The 26,860-nt window shown below is 37.0% G+C and overlaps 1 protein-coding gene across 4 annotated transcripts in view; it reads left to right on the forward strand.

Moving 5' to 3' along the window:
- The first annotated feature begins 1,137 nt into the window (after positions 1-1,137).
- TFG (trafficking from ER to golgi regulator) overlaps positions 1,138-26,860 on the forward strand; it is a 32,606-nt gene continuing 6,883 nt past the window's right edge. Inside the window, exons 1-6 of one of the 4 annotated variants that reach the window (XM_027077634.2) lie at positions 1,138-1,393; positions 6,390-6,616; positions 9,803-9,886; positions 15,927-16,073; positions 19,943-20,110; positions 24,009-24,149. In XM_027077634.2, coding sequence (XP_026933435.1) covers positions 6,433-6,616; positions 9,803-9,886; positions 15,927-16,073; positions 19,943-20,110; positions 24,009-24,149 — 724 coding nt within the window. In that variant the 5' untranslated portion in view covers positions 1,138-1,393; positions 6,390-6,432. The remainder of the gene's footprint in view (positions 1,394-6,389; positions 6,617-9,802; positions 9,887-15,926; positions 16,074-19,942; positions 20,111-24,008; positions 24,150-26,860) is intronic. The other 3 variants (XM_027077635.2, XM_015065948.3, XM_015065950.3) reach the window with 3 other exon arrangements.

The raw sequence follows: 26,860 nt of genomic DNA on the forward strand, positions 1-26,860 counted from the left end.
ACATTAGAATACTATTGGACAGCTGTGCATTTCCCCAAATATGGAGTACTATTGTCCTAAATAACAAGTAACGAAGATCAGTCTTTGGAGAAAGTCAGGAACTTTTTTCATTTCTTCTACATTCCTCTCCTCTATCTCTGCAAGCAATTGCTCAAAGAGCAATACACACAGCATTGGAAAATACAATTCAGAGGCAAAAAGCACTGTGACGTCATATATTTCATTTTCAAATGGAATTTTTCAGACTTCTAACTGCAAAAAGATCACACTATAGTACTAAAAGAACTTATTTCTCACCTTGAATTCACTTTACCCCAGGTCCATGGAGAACATCTGACGAACAACTGGGGACCACGTGAGTTCGATTTGCTTTCTGCTTGGTTTCTGTCATAGGAGGCAAAAACTACTTGCAACTTTTAAAATAGCACCTCTTACCCTTAGATTTTACTACCTCCCCCCGAAAAATGTAGACTTCAATCTGAGCCAGGGCACTTCTTACAAAAATAGGCGTATTTAAAACAAATGTTTTAGATAAAGAGAGAAGGAAAAGAGTAAATAGTGCACGCTGCCTTATCTTCCCAAAAGGCATCCGGAATCCTTTGTGACCTTAATTTTCCAGACTTTACCTTTTACACACTCACAGGTTTGTCCTGTCTCGTAAACGCTATTAGAAACCCCTTGCTCACCAACTGATTCATCCCCATTCCCAACACAGTGCGTAGGTGCCCAATAAGAATGAATGAGTTTGTGGAAGGCGGGAAAAGGATTCGTTTTTTCGAGACATGACTAGAAGAAGTACAATGATCACTAAAAACAAAACAAAACAAAAGCCACCCAAACTTGAACAAATGCCCACTTTCAACAGTCTATCAGAGTCCAAAACAGCAAACCATGCCTCACAAACAGGCGACGGACGGGTTTCAAGCTTCCGGGAAAACCGGAAGTGCCTGGTCACGCCTTGCGCATGCGTGCACCCGTCAGCATACGTTACCACACTCGGTCATCCAGTGAGAAAGCAGAGACTTCGGCCCACGCAGGTTCGGGCACTACCCGCCCCGCGCCTCGGCCTCTGCGCATGCGTTCTGGGTTGCCTGCTTGCTGTGAGGCGGAGCGAAAGGACAGATTTTTTTTTTTTTTTTTCCCTTGTTCCCGCCCCTCTTCTTCCCCCACCTGCCACGTACTGGGCCTGAGATCTCGCTAGGCTTGGTGGGTCTGTGCGATTGGCCGCGGCCGGCGCGAGCCTGCGAGCGAGGTGCGGCGGCGCCGGCGGAGGGCACCGGAGTGGGCCGTGACCGCAGCCTCCTCACGACGCCCCAGAACGCGCCGGCGGCCTCGCACGGGTCCGGTCATCGGAGACCCGCGGAGAGGCAGCCGCGGCGGCCACGGCAAGCCGGTATGGCCGCTGGGGACGGGGGCGCGGCCGCTCAATCGACAAGGCGGGCGGGGAGACGAGGAAGCGCTGGGAGGGCCTCGCTCGAACCAGCGGGTACCCGGCGGGTGGGGCCGGAGGGGGGCTGTGGGAAGGGGCTGGGGCCCGGGAGGGCCCTCGCGCTGGGGAGGGGAGGGCCCGGAGGGGGGGATGGGAGTCCCGCAGGCCACCGTGGCAGGGGGGCAGGCCTCGGGGGTCTCTGGGGGTTGTTTGGGCCGGCAAGTGCTCTTGCTTCGATTCCTCCTGGCTCCAAGGGGTCGGACTGCCCGAGGGAGAGGAGAGGAGGGGGCTTGTGAGGCCTGGGGTGGTCGAGCACCTAACCCCCAGAGGGGCTTGGATGGGTGAAGAATAGAGCCTAAGGGAGTAAGTTTATTGGGGTCACTTAAGAGGAACCTTGTTCCTTAGCTGTGTCAGGGTTTAATCGAGCGCCGTCTGGAGGCCCAACCCGGTTTTATAGTGATGATGATAGCGAACTTTTAAGTTTACTTTACTATGCCCTGTAGTAAGTATTTTAGATGCATAATATCATTTAATCATCACAAGGATCCTTTAAATTTAGAGATCCTTTAAATTTAGATATTATTATGCCTATTTTGTGAGGTTTGGAGAGGTACTTGCCTAAGGTCACGGGGCTGGTAGTGGGAATCTTTACCATCTTACTGGCCAGGCAGGATTTGTGGCTCCTTGGATTCTTTGTAGTAACCAAGGGTTGCTTTTGCTTAGAGTTTCTTAAGGAAAATTGCTACCCTGTGGAGGTGCCTAAGCAGGCCCCTCTGAATTTGAGCGGGCTCAACTCATAGGATTAGAGGAGCTGGAGGTTTGGCCACTGAACCTGAATTCTGGTTCGAGGCAGGCTTTTTATGTGTCTTTGGGCATGTCACTTTATTCTTCAGTGCTGAAAACAGTGTTCCTGTTGGAGGACTTGGTAAATTAGTGTCTGTGCCCTTTCTGGACCTCAGAGGGAGTGGGGTGTGGACAAGATGGGAGAAGAAAATACTGTAAGGATCTCACTAGCAGTCCTGGCAGTTGGTAGTTCATTCATTACTAGGCTCTGCCTAGTGACTGGAGTTAGAGAGAAAGAGGACCTGAATTCTTTTACATAAGAAAATGTTGGGGATGGGATTTCCCCTGAAAGGGAGAATTTTGTAGTGTCCTTAGTTTTGTGATAATTGTGTACGTGGCTTGAGGAGATGGCTGCACAAACTGGGGACGGCCTTAGGAAAGAAGCTTTGGTTCCTGGCCACAGGGAGTTTACAGTGCATGGGAAACACCAAGGAATAAGTGAATTTGCAGGCAAACATGGCAGATAAAAGGAAAAGAGACTAAAGTTTTCAGATCCATTGGAAATGAATACTGCATAATCCTCCCCCCCAATAAAAAAAACATACTATTAGTTAATTCGATGTTGGAAATTTCTCTTAATCAGGAGTATGTCTGTTGCGGGAAATCACTTCAAAGAAGGTACAGTGTGAAGGTCCGACTTAGGAACCGACCCTAACAGTTCAGCTTTCTTCTCCCAATCCCTTATCAGAAATTTATTATTTCTTATTCATCTTTTGTTCAGAGAACAAAAACAAGTCTTTAAATACCTACTATATGTCCGGCACTATTCTAGGTGCTGGTAAGAGTAGATAATAACGTGTTGCTGAAGCTAAACCCTGGTCCTTAACTGTGTTCTTGCTGGTTTACGCATCCTCTGGGTAGGAGGAAGTAACATACCTTGATTTACTGAAGTTCTTTATTACTTTCAGACTGTAAGGTGAGCAAGGTGGAATCTTTACCATTTTGTTGAAGTAATTATACTTCAGAGCTTGGCACATAGTAGGTATTAAGTAAATGTTTCCTGACTATAGAAAGTGCTTTGGCTAACAGGTGAAGAGGTTGTATGGAGGTTTCAGTTAATCACAGTGTTCATGAGAAGTTCATTGTGAGAATTGTCAGATAAAGAAAACTATTCTTATTTTAAATTAAGACAAGCTTAGCATCCAGATTTAGGAACACAATCCACTCTGTTCTGAACTGCCTTAAAGTGTTAGATTCAGTATTTAATGCCCCATTTAAAAATATTAATATAGCTGTAAAATACAGTACAAGTACAAAAAATAAAAAAAGGAAGAGTGGAAAGAAACAAGGGGAAGGGCAAATTGTGGAGGGTATTTAGTGTTAGGTTAAAGGGAGTTTGAATTTACATCCTGCTGAAAAAGGGATAATCTGAGGATACAGGCCTTCAAGGGCTGACTTTGGGTCCTCACTAAGTGGCATAATTAAAAAATCTGTTGAAGTAACTGGGAAGTTTATTTCCAAGCCATCTGTGATTTGTGGGTCACTGCATCATGGAAAAAGAGTATTTCTAAATTTAAAAAGAAAGAAATTATTAAAATGTTCAGAATATGGCAAGGAGTTCTAGAGACACTCATTTAAGGCATAGTTGGAAGGACATAGGACGTTTATATGAAAGAATATTAGGGCATTTATATGTAATATTCATGAAATGACTTAGGATTCCTGAAGACTTTCTCCAGGTATTTGAGGGGGTGATGTGTTGGAGGGTAGATGGGGTGCTTTCACACCAAGAAAAATAATTGTAGAGAGGTACGAAAACTGTAGAATGATTGTAGAGAAGCATGAAAAGCCGGTATGATGTTAACAAATTAAGAGGAAAAAACAGCTGCCAGTAGTAAAACATGAGGTTGAAACTACAGTGTGGCCAGTAAGAGATTGTAGGGCACTTTATTTTATTTTATTTTATTTTTTTGTAGGGCACTTTAAATAAGATCATTTCAGGGGGGGGGTGCAGGAGGAGGTGGGGAGTTGAAGCTAGGGAAATGCTCAGTAGTTGTAGATGTATTTAAGAACATTTTGGTCTTGAAAACAAGAGATAGACCTTGAGAAGAAGAGCTATTAACACATTATTTAATTGTAACTGTATTTTCTAGAACTCTATAGTAACCATGTAAATTACTAGAGACCTCATAGTATATTTTGAGTTTAGAATTAGTGTCGTTACAGAATAATCACTCTGAAATAATACCTACAATTAAGATGAAAGTAAAACCCAGGAAGGGAAAATTTTGTAGCAAATTAGTATTTAGTGGCTAGTTCTCTAACATTATCTTATTTCTTTCTTAAAATATGCAATTTAAACGGGGCGCCGGGGTGGCTTAATTGGTTAAGCAGCCGACTTCGGCCCAGGTCATGATCTCGCAGTTTGTGGGTTCGAGCCCCACGTTGGGCTCTCGTGGTTTGTGGGCCGGAGCCTGGAGCCTGCTTCGGATTCTGTGTCTCCCTCTCTCTGCCCCTCCCTCGCTCGCACACGTGTGCACTCTCTCTCAAAAATAAATAAAAACATTAAAAAAACTTTTTAAAAATTTAAAAAATGCAATTTAAACATACACAGCCACTCAGGTTTGGGGAGGGGTGAGGTATAGAATATTAAGAGACAATAGTGGACATTCTTACTAGAAAGCACCAGAGGATGTCATTCATTTGTCTTTTCTCCTTAAGTTCCCAAAACAGATAGGAAAATTAGAGAAAATACTAGTGAGGTCTTTCTTATTTTAGAGAGAAACATTTCATACTCTAGTGTTCACACATGATTTTCTCTTTAGAGTTAGCATTTAGTTATAGGCTAATATAGAGTGAAAGCCAGTATTCTTCATTTAACACAATTGAATGACTTCCATGTGCTAGACCAGTATTGTTCTGGGCTCAGGAATACAATGAACAAAACCATTTACTTCTTTACGTTCTAGTGGAAAAGACAATACAAAATTAATTCTTAATGTCTGGGAGTGATAAGTGCTTTGAAGAAAATTGAAGCAGGGTAAGAAAGTGAAAGAAGATCCATTTTAGCTTAGATGGTCAGGGCAAACCTCTGAGAAATGAAGATTTGATCAGAGATCTGAATCATGTGAGTTTTGAAAAGGGCTCATGACAAAGGGAACAGCAAGTGCAAAGCCTTGAATTGAGAAGGAGAACTTAAAGTGTGGGTGCAGCAGTGTAACCAGGGAGAGAAGTAGGAAATGAGGTTAAATACTTGGCTAGGGGCCAGAGGCCAGATCATGACCTTGTAGTTCTGGCTTTTATTAAAACTGAGATGTGAATCCATTGGAAGATTTTAAGCAGAGTGACATTAGATTTTATTCAACAGGATAATTCTAAATTTGAGAATAGATTAAAAGTGGACAAAGGTAAAAAGGCAGACTGCTTACGAGTCTTATGCAGTAATGCAGGCAAGAGGAGTCTTGTGCAGTAATGCAGGCAAGAGCTTTAGATCAAGCTGGTAGAGGTAAAGTTACTGAAGTGATTGGAATATAGAGATATTTTAAAGGTAGTAGCAACTAGATTGTTGGCTATTTGGACTTATTTTTTTTTTTCTTTTAAATCTTGAACACCTAGAAGAAATTGTCACTAACTGAGTTGGAGAAGACTACAGGAAAAGCAGATTTTGGGGAGAGGATCAGGAGTTTGTTTTCCGACATGTTAAATTAGAAATCTAAATGGTAATGGCAGATAGGTGGTTAGATATATGGGTAAAATAATAATTGCCCAAAACAATGAAACTTGTTTTCTTATGCATATACTGAAGTTATCTCCATTTTAACATGATGAATGGGGTAACATTGGAACAGTAAATCTCTTTTGAAGACCAGAATTTCTTAGATTCCAATAGTAGTTTTTCAACTTTTTTTTCTTTAAAGTTTATTTATATTGAGAGAGACACAGAGAGAGAGAGCATGAGCAGGGGAGGGGCAGAGAGAGAGGGAGAGAGAATCCCAAGCAGGCTCCGCACTGTCAGCACAGAGCCCTACACTGGCCTGGATCTCACGAACTGTGAGATCATGACCTGAACTGAAATCAAGAGTCGGATGCTTAACTGACTGAGCCACCCAGGCGCCCTGCTTTTCAACTTTTAAGAAATGTTTTTATAGCTGTTTAATCACCAAAACCATTTTATCAGTCTTTCCCTAGAGTTGTATATACGCAACATCCTGGAGTCCACCATGAATGGACAGTTGGACCTAAGTGGGAAGCTGATCATCAAAGCTCAACTTGGGGAGGATATTCGACGAATTCCCATTCATAATGAAGATATTACTTATGATGAATTAGTGCTAATGATGCAGCGAGTTTTCAGAGGAAAACTTCTGAGTAATGATGAAGTTACAATAAAGTATAAAGATGAAGGTAAGATTGTTTCTAAAGTTAGTCATTAAAAGTCTAAGTATTGTATGTGTTCTTTTGCCTATCTTTTATTGAACAGCTCATTATAAATTTCCCTTCTGTCATAATTGAGTACCCACTTTATTTAATGGGATATATATGTAGCTGATTATAATTCTTTTATAAGTTAAAAATAGCTAAGTGATTTATTATTAAAAATGGGGTTTTTAGTAATCACTTTCACAGAATATATATTTTTAAAGTTTATTTATTTATTTAGAGAGAGAGTGTGCGTGTGTACCTCTGCGAGTGGGGGAAGGACAAAGGGAGAAAGAGAGAGGTGAGAGAGAGAATATCCCAAGCAGGCTCCATGCTATCAGCACAGAGCCCAACACAGGGCTCAGTCTCACAAATCATGAGATTGTGACCTGAGCTGAAATCAAGAGAGGACAGCTTAACCCACCTAGCCACCCAGGTGCCCCACTTTCACAAATATTTTTACAAGCATTTTTTTTCTTTTCTGCTCATGCAATTTTGGCTTCCTTTTTGCTTTTAAAACCAACTTTCACTCATATTTCTCAAAGTGAAAGAGGTATCAGTAGGTATTGGATGAAAAATGTTTTCATGGTCAACTAAGTGTGAGAAAGCTGGTTGAAACAGAAATGTGTTTCTTTACTGCAGGAATTTTTAGAACATGTAATAATGCTGATACACATTGTCTGTTTATAGTATTCAGTGTCCCTAGACTCATTTGACCACAAAACTGTTTTTATGGCAATGGGTTTTATATGTCAGATGTTGCATCAGACACACAGTGGAATTAAAATCATAGACTGTCTTTATTTCATCTTCTTTAAACCTTCTTCTTTGTAAACATCTCTACTGAAATTGTACTTTAGGTGGTTACCAGTTTCTTTCTGCTGAATTTATTTCCAGTCTGTTTCACCTTGATCTTTATACTTGGCATTGCTACCCCCATACCATCCTTTTAAAAATAACTCTTATCCCCTAACATCTCTGACACTACCGTCCCAGTTTTCTTATCACTAACAGCCGTTTCCCTGTCTTTCGGTGTGCTGGCTTAAAGTAATGCCTGCTGTTAATAATAGAAATCTTAAAATTTCAGTGGTTTAACACTCAAGAGATCATTCAAAGGCCCAGGTTGACAGAAGCTGTGTTATGTTCAACACATGGCTTATAAGCTCACCTTGAGCATTAACATCTAGCAGGCAGATAGACGAAGACAGAGTGTAGAGGATTACGTGAGGGATTGTACTCCCTGGGCCTTGAGGTAGTGTTTATCATTTCTGTTCACATCAAGCTGGCCAGACCCCATCACATGGCTCTGCTGAACTGTCAGTGGCTTGGAGTATGTCCCTGGTTGGCCCACTTTCCAACAACCTATACTATGGAAGGGAAATATAAAAATATAAATCACTGATGATCAATCAGCTAGCTGGCCATTTAGCTACAGGTGTAATTTTTTTTTTTTTTTTTTTTTTTTTTTTTACAAAGTATGGTCTAATGGTACCCAAAACTAATTTTGAGAGTCACCTGGATGGTAAAAGAGAGCAATTGCTTCTCATTCTCTTTCCTAATACAATCTCATCTACTTCTAATATGTTGACTTTAACCTTTTTGACTTCCAAGTGTGTGCCTTAATTTGATCAATTTGTTCTTTTTCTTCACTTTAGAACTCAAATTTTTAACAGCTTTCATTTTATCTGAGATGCTATGCTCTTGCCTCAAACTTGTATATTTTAAGCTGACCTCACTATTTATCTGGCTTGCTCTTAAATCCCTTATTTTTGTTTAGGGCAAGGATTGGTAAACTTTTCTCTAAAAGATCAGATAATATTTTAGCACTGTGGGTCATATTAAGTCTCTATTTCATCTACCCTTTTTTTTGAAAACCTTTAAAAAAAAAAGTAAAAGCCATTCTTGGTTCATAGTCCTATAAACGGATTTTTGACCATTGGTCTCACTTTATGGACCCCTAACTTAAGGGTATCTTCAGTGTTGAAATTTTGTCCTCCACATCTAGTTACCACATTAGATTTGTTTTTCACAGTTTCTAAGTGTTTTGAATTGTACAGATTTGTGTTACTTGTGGTAATTGTATAGACTGTTAGGTATTAATTAGGGTGGAGGACTGGCTTAGGTAAAGTTCTTGCCATCATATATTTCTGTTGTGAAATTCAGAAAATAAAAAAGGCAGTTACAGAAGGTTTTCTGTTTATATATATATACTTTATTAAAAATATATTTATGAGTAAAATCTCTGAAGTCTGAACATTAGATATGTTATAAGAAGTGGGTCTGGTTATAAGATCTTAGATCTTATAAAGATCTAAGAATAGTGATAAAATCTTTAGTTATGGCTTTTGTTGCCAGCTTTGTTCAAACTAAATCTGTCTAGTCAGTGTTTTGGTGTAGCAGAACATCCTTGGAGCAGCCTCCCCAGGACAGAACTACCATCCTTACTCCCCTTCCCCAACCCAGCTGTGTCTGTGAAGATAGCCAGCAGAGGCTCCTGACCCAGCTCCTTGCCTCTGGGTGCTTTTCTGTTCTTTTTCTCTCCAGAGAACATTTTCCCTGAGCCCTTTGAAAGCTTTTGAAACAAGCAGCTGATAGGCCGATTATAATATTCTTTAACTTTGAGATCTCGGAGATTATAGAATCTTGTGTATATGAGTATTTTTTCTAAGGAGAGTTGATAGTTTTCATCTTAGTATCAAAATGGTCAGTGACCCTTTTAGTTACTGCTATAATAGCTTCCTCTACATTTGTGTCAGTGGTGTTTTACTATACTTAGAATTACATTTTGAACACTGAGAATCTTTATTTCTTTAACATTTGATAAATATATTTAAATTTTTTGGAATGGAAAGATTTCAGTCTAAACCAATAATTTGTTATATTGCTACCATGAATGCTCTGGTGACTTATAAAGGATCGTCATATGTTAATCTTAGCTATGTTTTGGCTCTTCTTAATGAGGATGTGATAAATAGCCTTGTTATAAAAGTAATAAGCAAAATTGATATTCTTTTGAACAGATACATCTTTCCTAGATCCTTTAATGTTTAAGGTTTTTATGGGACATTCTAATTATGCTCTGTTACCTACATTTTCAATTTTAATTTAATGTATATCCTAGTTTATTACTGATACAAATCTGAAACTCACTTCTGTTTGTTTAAATTCCAGATGGAGACCTTATAACAATTTTTGATAGTTCTGACCTTTCTTTTGCAATTCAGTGTAGTAGAATACTGAAACTGACGTTATTTGGTAAGTGGTAAATCTTCTAATAAATTTACTATTTTATCCATTGTGTTTTTGTTGAAGACTTTTTAGCTTTTCTTTTTAAAGACTCAGAATTAAGCGATAACTTTTTCAGCCGTATCTGAATTTTCGAATTATTAGGCCTGCCTATATTCTTTTTTTTCTTTCCCGAAGATTAATAGAAAGTAGTTACATTTAAAATCTCCATCTGCTCAGTATCCTACATAGTAATGGGTGCCACTTATAGAAGTATTTCCAGGATTGAAAGTAATTGCAGTATTGAAACTACCTTTATTAAGTTTTAAATTTATTAAATTTATTCATTATATTAAGTTCTTAGTACTCTGAGAATATAGAATTATTTTCCATAAATGTAACATGTTTTTACTTATTCTCAGAGCTTAACATATAGGCCTAAGACTGTAGACATTATTTTTTAAGGAGTACTTAAAGATTAAATTAGAAGTAGTTTTGATTAAAAAAAAAGCAAATACAAGACTAATTTTAATCTTTTAGATTTTGTATTCTTGTAGACAGTAACATATTTGTGATGTAGAACTCTTAAAAGATAAGATAGAAAAGATTACAGAGTTTAAGTGGTAGCATGCTTATGTGAAAAATAAAATCTGGGCCTTTTTTTCTAGATGTTTTGTTTAGCATTTTTTAATAAGTTATGTGACACTGAACCTTTTGGTTCATGAAACCTGATGTGGGCCAGTTGGTTTAATTTGTATCTATTTCATCTCCATGTAGGAAGGGTGAATGTTAGTTAGATTTTAAAATGCTAATAACAAATAAAAGCTGTTTAAGAAATTTTTAAATAAAAGGTATGATTGCACAGTATTGAATCTAAAATACTTAACCACTAGCAGCCAGCTATCAGGAAGGTTCAATAAACTGAAAATCTTCCTTCCAGAAACACTGAGGACATTTTAGATTAACTATTATAAATGTGTTTTTTGAAATATATACTTGAAGTTGCTCAGGAGAGTAAGAGAAATGTCCAGAGACCAAAAGACAGATGAAATTAAAAACTGGGACCAGTAGTACCAAAGGGTGAGACTTGGTGTGCTTTTGGTGTTAATAGTCAAGGTTTTATTCTGCATAGTCTAAAGACTAGTCATTTGGTGTCTACATAGTAGAGGCCTTGGGTCCTAGACCCTCAGTGGGGTGTTCTAAAAAAGAATTTTTTTTTTAAGTTTTACTTATTTTGAGAGAGCATGCATGCACACGTGGTGGGGGGAGGGGGAGGGAGAGAGAGAATCCCAAGCAGGCTCTGCACTATCAGCACAGAGCCTGACATGGGGTTTGAACTCATGAACCCGGTGATCATGACGTGAGCTGAAATCAAGAGTTGAATGCTTAACTGACTGAGCCATCCAGGCACCCCTAAAAAAGAATATTGTAAAAGAAAAATACCTCTCTGTTGGTACAGGAAAAATCAAGGAATTGATACAGGAAACTCTCATACCCTGAAGCTGTTGGGTTTGTAAAGGCTCCCTTGAGGATTTCTAACCATGGTTGCTAGGTGGGTTGGATTTAAATTTAAACTGTCTTCAAAGATGGGGAACTCACAGGCACAGATACTACCATAAAAAATGGTAAGAAGTAAAGGCAGAAATCTCTTAGAGTAAGTTCTCAATCCAGGTCATGGGCTGCTTCTAGACAAAATCCTGTTGATGAACTTAGAGTTTAGAACTGTAAGACATGTGAAACAATCCATGTAGGCCAGAAACAATGGCCACCTCTAATAGTGCAGTTAGACTTCCAAGAACTTGCAGTTAATAGAAGTGGTCATCTATAAAATAATATTAAAAATTATTAGATGTAAAAGAAATAAGAATGTAAGAACAAGGCACTATGAAAAAAGGATAAACAGATTTTAAAAACAAATCAAGATAACTTTTGGAAATGAAAAGGATAATCATTCAAATTAAATACAAAGAGGAGAGGTAAAATAGATCAGTCACAGTGGAAGAGAGAATTATTGAACTAGAAGGTAGTCTAAAGAAATTACGGAATAAAGCACCAAAACAGAGATGAAGAATATAAGATAGAATTTAAGAATAAGAAAGTCCAGCCTATTTCCATTAAGACTTTAAAGAAGGAGATATAATGGGGGAGTGGAAATATTTGAGGAGGTAATGGCTAAAGAAATTTTCAGAATAATATAAAAGATATAAACTCGGATTCAGGAGGAAAAGTAGTCCTGAGCAGGGTAAGTAAAAACAAAACTCTCCTGGACATATTGTCACAAAACTGGAAAATATGTAAGGCAAAAAGATAATCTTACAAGTAGCCTGAAAGAATAAGACATCATCTAGCAAGCAATTAGACTTTTGGTAGACTTCTTCATAGTAATAATGGAAGCCAGAGACAGTAGAATAGCATCTTCCAACTGTTCAGAAAAAAAATCTGGAAAAGTAGCTTTCTATAGTGTGCTACACTTAAGGAATAAAGGGAGAAAAAAACATCAAAAATAAAAAGACTGAGGATTTACCACTCATGGACCCTGTTAAAAGAATAAAAGAGTTCTTTAGCAAAAAGGAAATTGAGTCCAGAAGAATGGTGAAACCTGCAAGAAATTGTGAGCAAATAAACTGGTCAACATGTAAATTTAAATGAGCACTGATAATAAAAAACAACAACAATAGTTTTAGAAATATAAAAAGATGGGACAAAAGTCCTGATCATTAATTGTATGTAAGACAGGAAAGGATGATAGGAATTACATTTTTTTAAAGTTTATGTCTTTATTTTGAGAGAGAAAGTGTGAGTCAGGGACAGGCGGAGAGAGAGAGGGAGAGAGATAATCTGAAGCAGGCTCCATGTGGTCAATGCAGAGCTGGACACAGGCCTTGAACCCAAGAACCGTGGGATCATAACCTGAGCCAAGTTCGGATGCTTAACCAGCTGAGCCACCCAGGTGTCCAGGAATTAAAATATTAAATTTTTTTTAACATTCATTCATTTTTTTGAGAGAGAGTGCGAGCAGGGAAGAGACAGAGAGAGGGGGAGACACAGAATCTGAAGCAGGCTCCAGGCTCTGAGCTGTCAGCATAGAGCCCAACCCAGGGCTCAACCTCACGAACTGAGATCATGACCTGAGCTAAAGTTGGACGCTTAACCGACTGAGGGTAAAGAAGGAAACAGAGTACCTACTTGGTTCACTAGACGATGAGGAAGAGAAGCAGAGAGAAAGCTTGATAAATATATAGTATAAAATACTAACTACAATGCACACAAATGGACTAAATGTACATGTTAAAAGACTCTTATTGGAGTTAAACCAGATCTAATTACATGCTTATTATAAGAGACATACTGAAATATTATGATGCAAAGTTTGAAAGTAAAGGGCTAATATTATACTAGACAAACTCAAACCTAGTTAGGAATACTAACAGAATGGACTAAAAAATTCCCTAGTAATAGTCACTTCATAGTGATAAAAAGCATAATTCACTGGGAGTATATAATAATTCTGAACACTTGTACGTCATAGCCATAGATGTTCCCTAAGGAAAAATAAATTCACAATCATGGGAGAGCTTTTATTACTCTTCTCTGGGAAACTGGTAAATCAAGCAGGCTCAGAATTGTTAGTAGGGATAGAGAAAATTGGAACAGATCAAATACAGGCTTGGTCTTATGCATCTAGCAATTAAGAAGGGGTATGATTGTTTTGAGCACATACGGCTATTTATATAAAAATTAACCACATAGTGGTTTTTCCAACAAATTTCAATAAGTTCTAGAGAAGAGATACCCTGGAGGTCACATTCTCTGGCTTCATTTAGAAACCACTGGACAAAAAAGATAACATACACTATGGGAGTCAGTCTGTGTTATCTTTTGGTTTTTGAGGATAAAAATATGCTTTAATATAAAAAAGAAATTATAATGGGAATTAGAAATTATTAGCTATGACTTCTATATAACAAAGTTTTTAGAGTATGCTAAAGTAAAACTTGAGGGGATATTTGGTAGCCTTCTATACAAGAAGGACAAAGTAAGCCGAAATAACTTATAAGGAAAAATTAATAAAGAGCAGAAGTGGACTAGAAGTCAGGGAATTGATAGGATCAACAATTCTGACGAGATAACAAATTTGCAAACTTCTGTAAGATTAATTAAGAAAAAAGGCACAAACAATGGTAGGAATGAAAAGGGGCATACTACAAATACATTGCAGTGAGGAAGAGTGAATACCGTGGAAGAACAATGGGTGTCTCAGTAAAAGTATTGGAAAGGATTTTTCATAGGGCTTAGGTGTATGGTAGAGGATTTTGGATAAGGTTCAAGGAAGTGGGACTTGCTATAGATTGGATGCCGTTAGTAGGTGGAGATGGTCCTGTGATTGGGTATGTAACTAAATTTTATGCAGAAGGTGGGAGGAGTTGTGGCTAAAGCTTCAATTAGTGGAACAGCAGCCATCACTCATTTTAGCTAGGGATGTTGGTCATTTTTGTGGTTTGGTTATTGTTCTTGTTTTGTCTGAGTTCTCACATGATTATGCAGTGGTGCTGTTTTCATCTTCCATCTATCACAGTCACAGAGTGATCTTTTCTAATGGTTGATGTTCTTTGAGATTGTTCATGTTCAGCAAGAGAACACCACGGCTTACTTGTGAGTGCCAGGCCAGCTTCTGGCAGCACTAAGGTCTGTCTTACAAGACTAGGCCAGTTCCTGGTTGTCAGGAGCTGCTTTTCTCCTTTTTAGGTATCAAAGAAAACCTAGTAATACCCTAAAAAGTCAATAATTAATTCATGTAGGTAGGAGATTGTATTGAACTTCCTTGTAGATATATGGACGGTATGTAAAATATTGGTGAGTTGTTTTCAAAAAACTTCTATTGCTGGTTTGATATTTGCAATTCAGTTAACAAAGAATCCCTGCACCTTTATTTAAATGGATTTCCTTTTTTAATTTGTTACCTTAGTAATTTGTATATATGTGTACTGGCAGTGCATAAAGCATTTTAATTTAATTTTTGAACTCCTGTCTTGAAGTGTGCATTCAGAACCTTGTTGTTACTTTTCTTTTTTTTTTTTTGTTTTTGTTTTTAAAGTAACCTTTAGTGGTGGCAATCTTTGTTGCTGGATGAAGGATTTCTCATATTTTTTCTTTACTTTTAAGTCAGTTGGAAGTCATTTGGACAGAATGGTTAAATGAGGTAGCGTTGCCTTCATTTAAAAAAAGACCCAATGATTATTAAATAATCTTTGTCTTTTTGTGGCTTTTATACTGCTTTTGGAAGTAACCACTTTGAAGGACAGTGGTGATTTGGATTCATGAATTCTGCATTTTTTTTAATAGGTTACTTTTTAGGTCAGTCATTTTAGGCGGCTATTTTTTCTTTTTTTAGATCAAAAAGTAGGCAAGAGGGATAATAGAACTGTCAGTCATGTTGCACCTTTTAACATATATATTTAGAATAATGTGTTGATTGTATTACTTTAAGAATATAAAATAGTGTGGGGTGGGGGCCTGCATGGCTTAGTCGGTTAAGCATCTGATTCTTGATTTCAGCTCAAGTCATGATCTCATGGTTTTTGAGTTCAAGCCCCGAGTCAGGCCCTGTGCTGACAGTGCAGAGCCTACTTGGGATTCTCTCTCTCCCTTCCTCTCTGCTCCTCCCACGCTGGCACTTGCTCATGCACTCTTTCTCTGTCTCAAAAATAAATAACTTAAAAAAGAACAGTGTGTGGTAAAAATGAGCTTTTGAAGGTACATCATTTCTCTTAAAAATATATTAAAGCTTTAGTTTACTATATTTTTTTCCTAATAAAACTTTTTTTAAGCTAATATCATAGGCCATAGATGTGGCATCCACAAAGACTGATGAATATTTTTTTTCCAAAAAGCGAATTTTTAGTAATAAAGAATCCTTTCCTTAAAAAGAGTTTTCATTTAAATGTCATCATTAGGTGTCGTTTGATTTTCACTTTTTCAAAAAATCCATTTATCTTTCCTTATTGCTATTGTTGTGTTGATTTTTAAAGAATGTTGCCTAATTTTGAGCAACTGAATGCTTTTATTCCAGTTAATGGCCAACCAAGACCCCTAGAATCAAGTCAAGTGAAGTATCTCCGTCGAGAGCTGATAGAACTGCGAAATAAAGTGAATCGTTTGTTGGATAGCTTGGAACCACCTGGAGAACCAGGACCTTCCACCAATATTCCTGAAAATGGTATACTGTGAATCCATTTTATTCTGCTTTATTCTTACATATTTATAAAATTTATTATTTTAATTTCAGTATACAGCATTATATCAGTTTCAGGTGTAGAATATAGTGATTCAGCGATTCCATACGTCACCAGGTGCTCATCATGACATCCTTAATTCCCATCACCCATTTTATCCATCCTCCCACCACCCAACTCTCCTCTGGTAACCATCGGTTTGTCTTCTATAGTTAAGAGTCTGTTTCTTGTTTTTGTCTCTCTCTCTTTTTCCTTTGCTCGTTTGTTTCTTAAATTCCACATGAGTGAAATCATATGGTTATTTGTTTTTGAACTTTTTTCACTTAGTGTTATACTATGTGCTCATACCTTTTTGCAGTTTTTTTTTTTTTTTTTAAGTTGGCACCTTCATTGTTACCCTTTCTTATTCCTGCCTCTCTGCTAGTATTCAAACCTGCTGTTCTTTAGGATTACCAGGAGAGGTATTTTACCAATTCCTGGATCTCGTTGTAGACCTACTAGAGAGTAGGACCTGGGAATCCCATTTTTAAAGTACTCTCTGGTTGATTCTTTGCAACTAGTCTTAAACCCCTGGGTGTATGAATAGGTCAGTTTTCAGATCCCTTTGACTCTTTTGAATCCTTTTCATTGTGATAATGCACCCGAGGAATTGCAGTCATTTCATGAGTTTTATGTGGTATATGAAGTAGTTTCAAATAAAAAATAAGATTACTACATTCAAGAGGTGTATTGTAAAGTTTATCTTAAACACAATTTTTAGTAATCATGCAAAGAAAAACTTATTTTTTCCATTTTTCAGATGACATGTACTGTTTATATTAAGATGAAGTAATATTTATTGACAAATTTGGAACTGACATTTTGGGGCCAAATATATTTAAAAATGTAGACTGAAATTTATGTATTATGGCTTGAAAGTAGATTTTAAAAAACTGCTTTCCTCAGCCTTTAAGATTCTTAGATGTTGAACTTAAAAAGCAAACTTAGGTTTTGTTTTGTTTTGTTTTGTTTTTTACGATTTTTGTGTTTGCATACAAATTACACGCTTAAAACCATCTATATTATGATAGAGTAATTTGTTATAGAGTCTGGATGACTGTGTATAAGGGCCTTAATAAAAGATGTTTTTGTGCGAAAGTGGCATTGTATAATCCTTTGCAGCCATTAGATTCTAAGAGATTGTATTTTTCTGTTCCATTTAGATTTTGGAGTTTTGCTTTCTTTTAATTTAGTAGTTACAGTGTAAATAAAGCTGTCTTTTTGTATAATTTCTCTTCCTCTCTTTCGCTGTATGGAATTGTATTAGTGGTAGATTCTCAATAAATATCTGGTGATTAGTAATTTCTAGTTCTCTCTCTGTATTTCAGAACATATGGGAGATGTGCTGAAATATAGTAAGATCTTCCTGGCCTTTATGTGATGAATCTTACTATATTTCAAGTCAGTGCAAATGGTCTTTTCTGAACCCTATCTCTCCAAACATAAGCTCCATTTTTAGGTCAAGAATCTGAAGAAAACTTTTGACGATTTTCTCAGAAGAATTCATAGATGCTGACACAAAAACATTTGCATATAATTTCAGGGGATTTAAGCATCTGTAGAATATTATGAAACTTAGATCAAAATTCAACAAGTATAGCCAGTACTGTGAAGAAATTACCTATAGTAGCCTATGTTCTCCTCTAGGGGATAGAATTATAAGCTTTTAGATTTGGTGAAACAACCTTTCAGTTCTCACATGTTTCTTGCCACTAAATTTACTACTTCTCTTTATTCTTTATTTTCATATATTCATATGTTTATTATTAACTTCATACCTATGTTCATGGAAAAGATGTTGAAACTGGTTCTCTGAATCTTAGAAATTATATCACATATTGTTCCTTTGTGTGGCCTCCCATCTTGTCATGGTGTCCTATCTGAGTTGTCTAATGAGTTTAATAATACATCCTGTGCTTTATTTTTTACGGATGGTTGTAGTGGTACCAGTGCCTATTGAATACCTTGGTATACTTAGAAGATACTTAAACTTACCATGCTCATGTTTAAAATTTTATCTTATTGTAATTGTTTATTATAATTATTTTATTGAAAAAATTTATTTTTGTAATTTATTGTTTCCTCAATAATAAGATCACTTACCTCTTGACCACTTACTTGCCTTCTAAGCTCTCAGAACATATCCTGACTTAATAGTCTTTTCAAGGAAATAGCATAAATAAGCCAAAAAAACCCCTACATCAGAAACTGAAAGTCTAGTCCACAAACAGTGCTGCCAGTCAGCTGTCAGTAGTCTTTAGAACAGTGTGGCTTACCCTCACCCAGAAACATGTGGCTATCTATGTTCTTCAGTGGTCTACCTCCACAGTGGTTCTTGGACACTTTCTTTCCCCTATGAGGAACGTGATGTGTAGGCTACCCTGGATACTGGATTGACCTGTTGACTTAGCTGTAGCACCAGGCAAAGCAACTAGTAGGCTAGTGGACATACAGTATTGTGTTTCCTAATGGACTTAGTTTGCAGGAAGTGGAAAGTTGAACAGGTAGTGGACTCTGTAGTAGTGTGAGAGGGGATAATTTATAAGCTTGGTCTGATGTCCTCTTGGGGTGTAGCCTTGGAATTAGAGGAGGAAAATGGGTGAGGAAGGTGGATAACTGTAGACTTATTTTAAAGGAGTCTTAATCACAGAGATGATCTAATAACTGATACTCAGTTACTTGTTTGGTGACAAAAAAAACATAATTGAATAAATGGTTAGCAATATTCTTTTTGTTTCCTTAGTTTTTAAAAAAAAATTTTAATGTTTATTTTTGAGAGAGAGAGCGAGCGCGAGCGAGTTGGGGAGGGCAGAGAGGGCGACACAGAATCTGAAGCAGGCTCCAGGCTCTGAGCTGTCAGCAGCTCAGGTACCTATTTATAAGATGTGGGTTGTTCTTGAACCCCTTTTCTTTCACGCGGTAGTGGTACCAATGCCTATTGAATACCTTAGTATACTTAGAAGATACTTAAACTTACTATGCTCATGTTTAAAATTTTATTTTTCTATTAAAGTATGGAAAAACAGACAAAAGTAGAAATACTTTAATGAATCTCATGAACCACCTCCAACCTCAACAGTCACCAACTCATCAGTACCATGCCATCTCTCCTCCCATACATTTCCACCTGTTATTTTGAGCAAATCTCAGACATCATTTTGCTATAAAGTATTTTAAGGGAGACATAGCAAATTAAAAGGATGTGTTTAATATATTGGTGGGCTTGAGATTTCCATGCAATTAATAATGAACAAATAGACAAGTAGAAATAAAACATAAAAGTTGATATCATAACTTCAATGAAGCTGCTTTATCCTTTCACAAAATGATGTATTAGTACCCAGTATGTATCTGATAGTAGGAGATACATATATATACATATATACGTGTGTATATATATATATATACACACACATATATACACACACACACACAAACACACACATATATGTATACATGTGTATATATATATACGTGTGTGTATATATACATATGTATATATGGGTCATGGGGCTCCAAAAAAAGGGGCAAAATATTTTTCTCTGTTAAGGAGCTCATAATTTTTTTTCTCATCTAGTAATTCTTAGGGAAAGAGGTAGATAAAATTTTTTGGAAAAAGCTGTTTTTTTTAAATTTTTGATCCTTCCTTCTGATTTAAAAAATAAAGGTATAAAAAGGAAAGTAAAATTATCTATGATCCTATATTCAGAGATATTTACTCTTAACATTTCAGACTGTATGTATTCTTCTGTATTTTTTAAGCCTTACTGAATATAGATAAAATTAAACAAGTTTTTGTTTATTCCTCTCACAGATACTGTGGATGGTAGGGATGAAAAGCCTGCTGCTTCTGATTCTTCTGGAAAACAGTCTACTCAGGTTATGGCAGCGAGTATGTCAGCTTTTGATCCTTTAAAAAACCAAGATGAAATCAATAAAAATGTCATGTCAGCGTTTGGCTTAACAGATGATCAGGTTTCAGGTAAGTTAGTTCCTCCCTCACATCCTTCATTCCCTCTCTTCTTCTCTCTCTTTCTTTCCTTCTGTAATAGAAGGATAACAGATACAGTGATGTGCATAAAGGTTGACTTAAAGGTTCAGTTGAATAAATTTTTACTTTTGTCTACATCTACAGAAAACATCAATTAAGTTCAAGACATAGATGATTTCCAGCACTCAGGAAAGCTTTCTTATGCACTTTCCCAGTCAGTAGAATCCTACCCTTGAAAGAATAATCATTGTTTGGTTTAGGTGAATTTTATCAAAAGTGGAATTCAGAAAGTTTATATTTTTTTTAAAAATCTGAACCATTTTATAATCTTATTTCAGTTTTGTTGTAGGATTTAAATTATATTTGATGCCATCTTCTCTCTTTGGATGTTTAATTAGAGAAATTGAAATTTAAATATAGATTTTTGGTTTACTTGCCTTGTGTAGAAAGAGCTCTTATAATGGATGGTTTTAACCTTTTTTAAAAAAGCACCTATACTGTGATTTCTTTATTTTTTGACTGTCATTTCTTCAATATTTTTTCTGCTGTCTTCCCTCTTCAGATTCCAATTACACATACAGCCTTAGAATTTTCATTTGATTCTTTTTATAGTTTATTTTTTTCTTTTGGGATTCCTTACCTTTGCATTTCATTAAGACTGTATTTCCCTTTAACTTATTGATGCATTTTTAATTCTTTAAAAATATTTATAATAGCTGCTTGATGTTTGTCTGCTTCATTCAACATCTGGTCCTATTTGGAGTCCAGTTTCTTTAGCCTGTCTTTTTTCCCTGAGTATGGGTCACATTTTCCTGTTTCTTTGCATATCTGATGATTTTTTTATTGAAAACTGTACATTATGATTAATACATTGTAGTGACTTGAGATTTTTTTTTGTTACTACTACTCTGGCAAGGAGTAAACTTGTATGTATTCAAACTACTCATTCTTTTTTCCCATGAAATATAGCAGCTAATATCTCTATTCAGTCCTTTCAACTCTTGGTGCTTTTTTTTTTTTTTTTCTGAGCCCTCTTATGTCTCCTCCTCGTAACTCCATGGCTAGCTGAGATTTGGGGGCAGAGCTTATACTGACTTTTTAGGTCTCACTTCTTCAGTGGCTTTTTTACTGCAGGGATATTTTCCCTCAAATTTCCAGGTAGTTGGCCAGCCATCAAGTTCATACTATGGCTTTCTGCTGTTGGGGCTGCAGAGGTCAGGGCCTGTCATTCTCATCCACTGTACTTCACTGGGGGGTAAACTTTTCTGGTTTCTGCTGACATTTGATTGACTTCTAGTGATTTCAGATAGTTGTTTTCTGCTATTTTACAGGTTTTTAGTTTTTAACTCTGAGAGTGTTCACCTGACCATTTTCATTGCCATTATCAGTAACTGGAAATGTAGTATTCAGTCTATTTTTTTTTCTTTGAGACTTTTATGGGATTATTCACTAAAGAGAATTGTGTGAAATTCTGGAGAGACAAATATTTGTATATGATGCATGTTCTTGGCAAAAGAAGACATTGCACAAGAGATATATCTGAAAATCACTTTTTAAAGCAACTGAAATTTGAGTTACTGTTATGGTTTCTTACTATTTACGACTTGAAGAAATGGCAAATGGAGGAGTAAATAGGAAGTCAGGCTTAACATTTTGATTAGAGTATATGCCACACCCTAGAATAACATGATTCACATTATTTGAAGGCCATTTTTCTGATACCTTTGTGTGTTAAAGTAAGAAAAACTGTGCACATAGAAAATACCAGGGGGGTACGTTGTAGTTATTTGGGTGTGCTATTGTGAAAAGCTTGACTGCAATAGTGAATGTGAACATGGAAGGAGGGATAAAATATTATAGAGATAAGATGGGTAGCATTAACTAATAGGTTACATACAAGAGAGAAAAGAGGAGTCAAAATAATACACTTTTTTTTTTAGATAATACAGTGTTTTTTGTAGGAGAGAGTGTATGTGTATGTATTTACATGTATGTAAATATCAATAAAATGAGCAAATTGTCCATTTTACTCTGGTAATCATTAGTTTCTCCTGCATTGCCACTTTGTTATCCTAAACCTAGTTTAGGTTCTCATCAATACCTGGACTACCAGTTGCCAACTATATAGTTGCCTAATACAGAGCTAAGTTCTGGGATATATCAGTGTGGAGGATAGAGGTTTGCCCTCAGGGAAATTAGACAGATTGTAATAGCAAGTCCCTGTGTGGAACTTTCTAAATGGTTGTCACTTTCATAAGCTCTTGCCATATAATCATTTAAAAAAAAAAAATTTTTTTTAACGTTTATTCATTTTTGAGAGACAGAGACAGAGCATGAGCGTGGGAAGGCCAGAGAGAGAGGGAGACACAAAATCTGAAGCAGGCTCCAGGCTCTGAGCTGTCAGCACAGAGCCTGATGTGGGGCTCGAACTCACGAACTGTGAGATCATGACCTGAGCCAAAGTCAGATGCTCAACTGACGGAGCCACCCAGGTGCCCCGCCATATAATCATTTTTACAAATATTTGCTATAAGCTCCTGTTAACTCAATCCTTGTAGTAACCTAAGTGAAGTAGAAATTAGTATTGCTTTCATACAGATGAGGAAACTGAGGCACAGAAAGAGATGAGGTGACTTGCCCAAAGTTATAAAGCTTACTAAGTGGCAGCACTGGCATTTGAACCTAGGCAGTCTGGCTCCAAAACCTGTGCTTTTAATGACTCTTGTATATTGCTGAACAGAAAGAACTTAAAGGAATAAACATATCTACAGTTGTCTTCACAGTGTCTTTTTTGACTGTCACAGTACTGGAACTCTAGTGAATTCTGTCCATTTACTTCTTCATTATTTTAGAAGAATTTGAGTGGCTCCAAGAATTTGAGAGGTAGTCTTTGTGAGGCAGACGAAAAGAATCAGAAAGGACTCTGGCCAAAAGAGCTTGTAGTCTAAGAGGAAGATGGGACCTGTTCAGAAATGCAAAGTAGAAGTTGGTAAGGGTCATCATAAAAGTATACTCTGTAGAAGTTTAAAAGTGGATAAAAGTATTTATGAGTGAAGAGGTCTTACTGGAAGTATAGAGTAGTAACCGGGGTTTAAAGACCATTATATGTAGATACATGAAATTGGGACTGGAGGCGACAGTGATAAATGAAGTGGAGGCAGAAAAAAATATTAGATATATTGTGGGCTCGGGAAAAGGTTAGTTTTAGCTGAAGTGGGCACGTGAGAGGAGAAATTGTGAGAAACAATGTTTGGACCCTGGAATACCAAACTAGAGGGTTGAACTTGATTTATGGGCAATGGGGACCCGTTGAAGATTAGGTGATACTTTTGGTTGATCCACAAAATAAATTAGGTAGCATGAGGTGGAGGATATTGGTATGGCAGAGAGGGCTTCTGATTTTTGCAGGGGGGAAGTTAGGACTTAGGAATATAACACTGCACATCATAGGGAAGGATTTCCAGTCATTGCTATGTCTTTTTTTTTTAAATTTTTAAATGTTTATTTATTTTTGAGAGAGACAGAGTGTGAGCAGGGGAAGGGCAGGGAGAGAGGCAGACACAGCATCTGAAGCAGGCTCCAAGCTCCTAGCTGTCAGCTTGGAGCCCGATGTGGGGCTCGAACTGACGGACTGCGAAATCATGACCTGAGCCGAAGTTGGGTGCATAACTGACTGAGCCACCCAGGCACCCCTGTTGCTGTGTATTCTTAAGAGAGTGAAGCAGAGGAAAAAATGAAGTATATACATTCAGTGTAAAAGGCTGTATTTGTGGTTGTGCTTACTCTGTAGTACTTTCATTTTTGTTCTCTTTTAACCAAACTTATTTGTTCAGCTTGCTGGGGAGAATTCTCGTATTAGAAACTAAACTGACTTTTCATGACCGTTTAGGGCCACCCAGTGCTCCTGCAGAAGACCGTTCGGGAACACCTGACAGCATTGCTTCCTCCTCCTCTGCAGCTCACCCACCAGGAGTTCAGCCACAGCAGCCACCATATACAGGAGCTCAGACACAAGCAGGTCAGAGTGAAGGTAAAATAGAAATAAGAGCACATATTTGGGGAGGTAAATGTGTAGAGATGTTTATTGCAGCATTGTCGGTGATGATAAAGAGATTACATAACCATTCATGCTATAAATACAGTTGTAAAAACTTTTGATTTACTGATAATGGTATGTTTTGGGGTTAAAACCCAAATAGAACAATATGTCAGATATGCTTCTGATTATTGAAAAGAAGAATACCTTAAAAAGTGCTTGTATGAATATAGATACATGGCAACCAATCAGGAAGGATTCATACCAGTCACCAGTCAGTGGTAATGTCAGAGATGACCCATTGAGGTGACATTTCATATTGCATAATAATACTTAGGTGCTTCCTTTCCCTTCTTGCATCAGTGTATTATTTTTGTAATTGGAGCTATTTTTAAAATAGAAGTAAAGCATAACTGTAGTTAAGTGTAATTTTTTGAAAGATAAATAGCCCTTAAATTTTGTGCAGTTAGCAATATGTAATATGTCTTTTGTGGAAAAACAGTGTATTTTAAATCAAACTTGTCTTCTCTAAATGATGTGTCCTTGGATGAGCAGTTTAATCTCTCTGGGTTTAATATTCTCTCGTGGTAAATTATGAAAACTGGACAAAATTAGTGGTATTAAAAGACTGTCTCTAGTCCCAAATGAAATAGAACTTGAAAGCTCAGTATTTAAACAGATAAAGGGGTCATTACCATGGTTGAAGGGGCCTGAGGGGCCACAAGCTCAGGACAGCAGGCACTGAAGTTTAAAAACTGCACATTCCACTTGAAAACAAACACCAGGTGGTGCTCTATTTGTGTATAAAAGGGTCAAGTGGTGGTATGTATTTTCAGCAACAGAAGCAAGTGACTGAGTTTATTAATCATATAAAAAAAAATTTATCGACTAAAATGAACTGAGCACTTAGGTAATAGAGTCCTAATCATCCTGTGGCTACATTTTTAGAGTTGTCCTGTTGGATGAATGCTAGTCATAGGGTCTAGCAGGTTGCATTTTGCTGATGAGTGAATAGTTTGGGAAGAATTTCTTACTGCTTCAGCTTTTTCTCAACCATCCCTAGTTATAGTCTTTGTACAAAGGTGCAGCTGCCCCAAACTGGAACAAACTAGAAGCAGATGTGGACTGCAACAGCGAAAGCAGAGTTTGGGTATGAAGGGAGTTTAATGGCTCCTTATGTTACTTAAATTCCATAGAAAGGGCCTTGGGATTGAAAATATTTTTCCTAAGGATTTTACTCCTAATACGTTCTTCAGTTCAGGTCAGCTTTCATCTCTGTTTTTAAAAAATTGCATCTTCAGCAGTGTATACTGTTGTAGAATGGCAGTTGGAGGGATAATTGTACCAAATAATGTTTGCTGTTCACTTATAAAGGAATGAGATTTAAGGCTCTGTTAATGTCTCAAATTATTTTGTTGGGTTTATTTTAATTGAAAAATTATTTTCAAGCAGGTAAAAATTTAAAAATACAATTCACAAATTCTCTCTCCCACCTCTGACCCATAGCAGCCAAGTTCCTTTTTCCAGAGGCATCAGGTTAACAGTGTTCAATATGCAATGAATTCATTTAGCATGGCATTAACTGTGTACCTTGCTAAAACTTCTTTATTTTCTATTTTATTAGTTTACGTTAAAACGTACACTATAAAAATTGTACAGTTATTAACACGTGACATCAATCAGTAGCGTTCTGGAGGTGAGTTTCTAGATCAGTGCTGTCCAAGAAAAAGAACAGTGGAAACCACATGTAATTTTTTTATTTGTCACACTTAAAAAGGTTTTTAAAAAGGTAAAATTAATGTTATACATTTTACATAACCTAGTATCTGATGTATCAACATGTAATTATTAAAAAGTTACTAATGTTTTACTTTTATTTTTTTGTACTGTGTATTGGAAATCTGGGGTGTGGCACCAGTTCGAAACACTTCCAAAACATACAGTATATCGTAGTTAAGACTAGCGGCATTTCAGGTGCTTAGTAGCCATGTGGCAATTGTATTGGATAGCACAGCCCTGGCTTAATATATCAGTTATTTATAGGATGAAGTATGGTCCATTTTAATGAGTACTTTTTGACCTGTGATGTATATTGAGTCCCTGACATCACCAGTTATATCAGCCGCTGGTTATAATTTGAAGAGAAAATCAATAAAAATCCATTACTAATAATAGGTTAACATAGGAATTTCTTATAAGACAATATGAAATAATCTAAACTAAATCTGAGTTGTTATTTAAAGTCCATAAAAGGGACCTTGGAATTACAACTTTCCCCCCAAGGATTTTGGTCTTTTTTTTTTTTTTTTTTTAATGTTTATTTACTCTTGAGACAAAGAGCGTGAACAGGGGAGGGGAAGAGAGAGAGGGAGACACAGGATCCGAAGCAGGCTCCAGGCTCTGAGCTGTCAGCACAGAGCCCGACGTGGGGTTCGAACCCGCAAACTGTGAGATCATGACCTGAGCTGAAGTCGGACGCTTAACCGACTGAGCCACCCAGCCACCCTGGAATTTGGTCTTAATATGTTTGATTAAAAACATATTGTTGAGCATCATGAAAAGAAACAAAATGGAGAGTATTATCCTTTTTCAGACAAAGTAGGCACCTCTGTTATTGGAAAACTATGTGCAGTTGAGTAGTTGGCCAAAAACTTTGAAGTGGTGAGGACACAGAGAAGAGCATTAAAAAATCATCAGGGAGACCA

Source organism: Acinonyx jubatus, chromosome C2, assembly GCF_027475565.1.
Source record: "Acinonyx jubatus isolate Ajub_Pintada_27869175 chromosome C2, VMU_Ajub_asm_v1.0, whole genome shotgun sequence".
Classification (NCBI taxonomy): Eukaryota; Metazoa; Chordata; class Mammalia; order Carnivora; family Felidae; genus Acinonyx; species Acinonyx jubatus.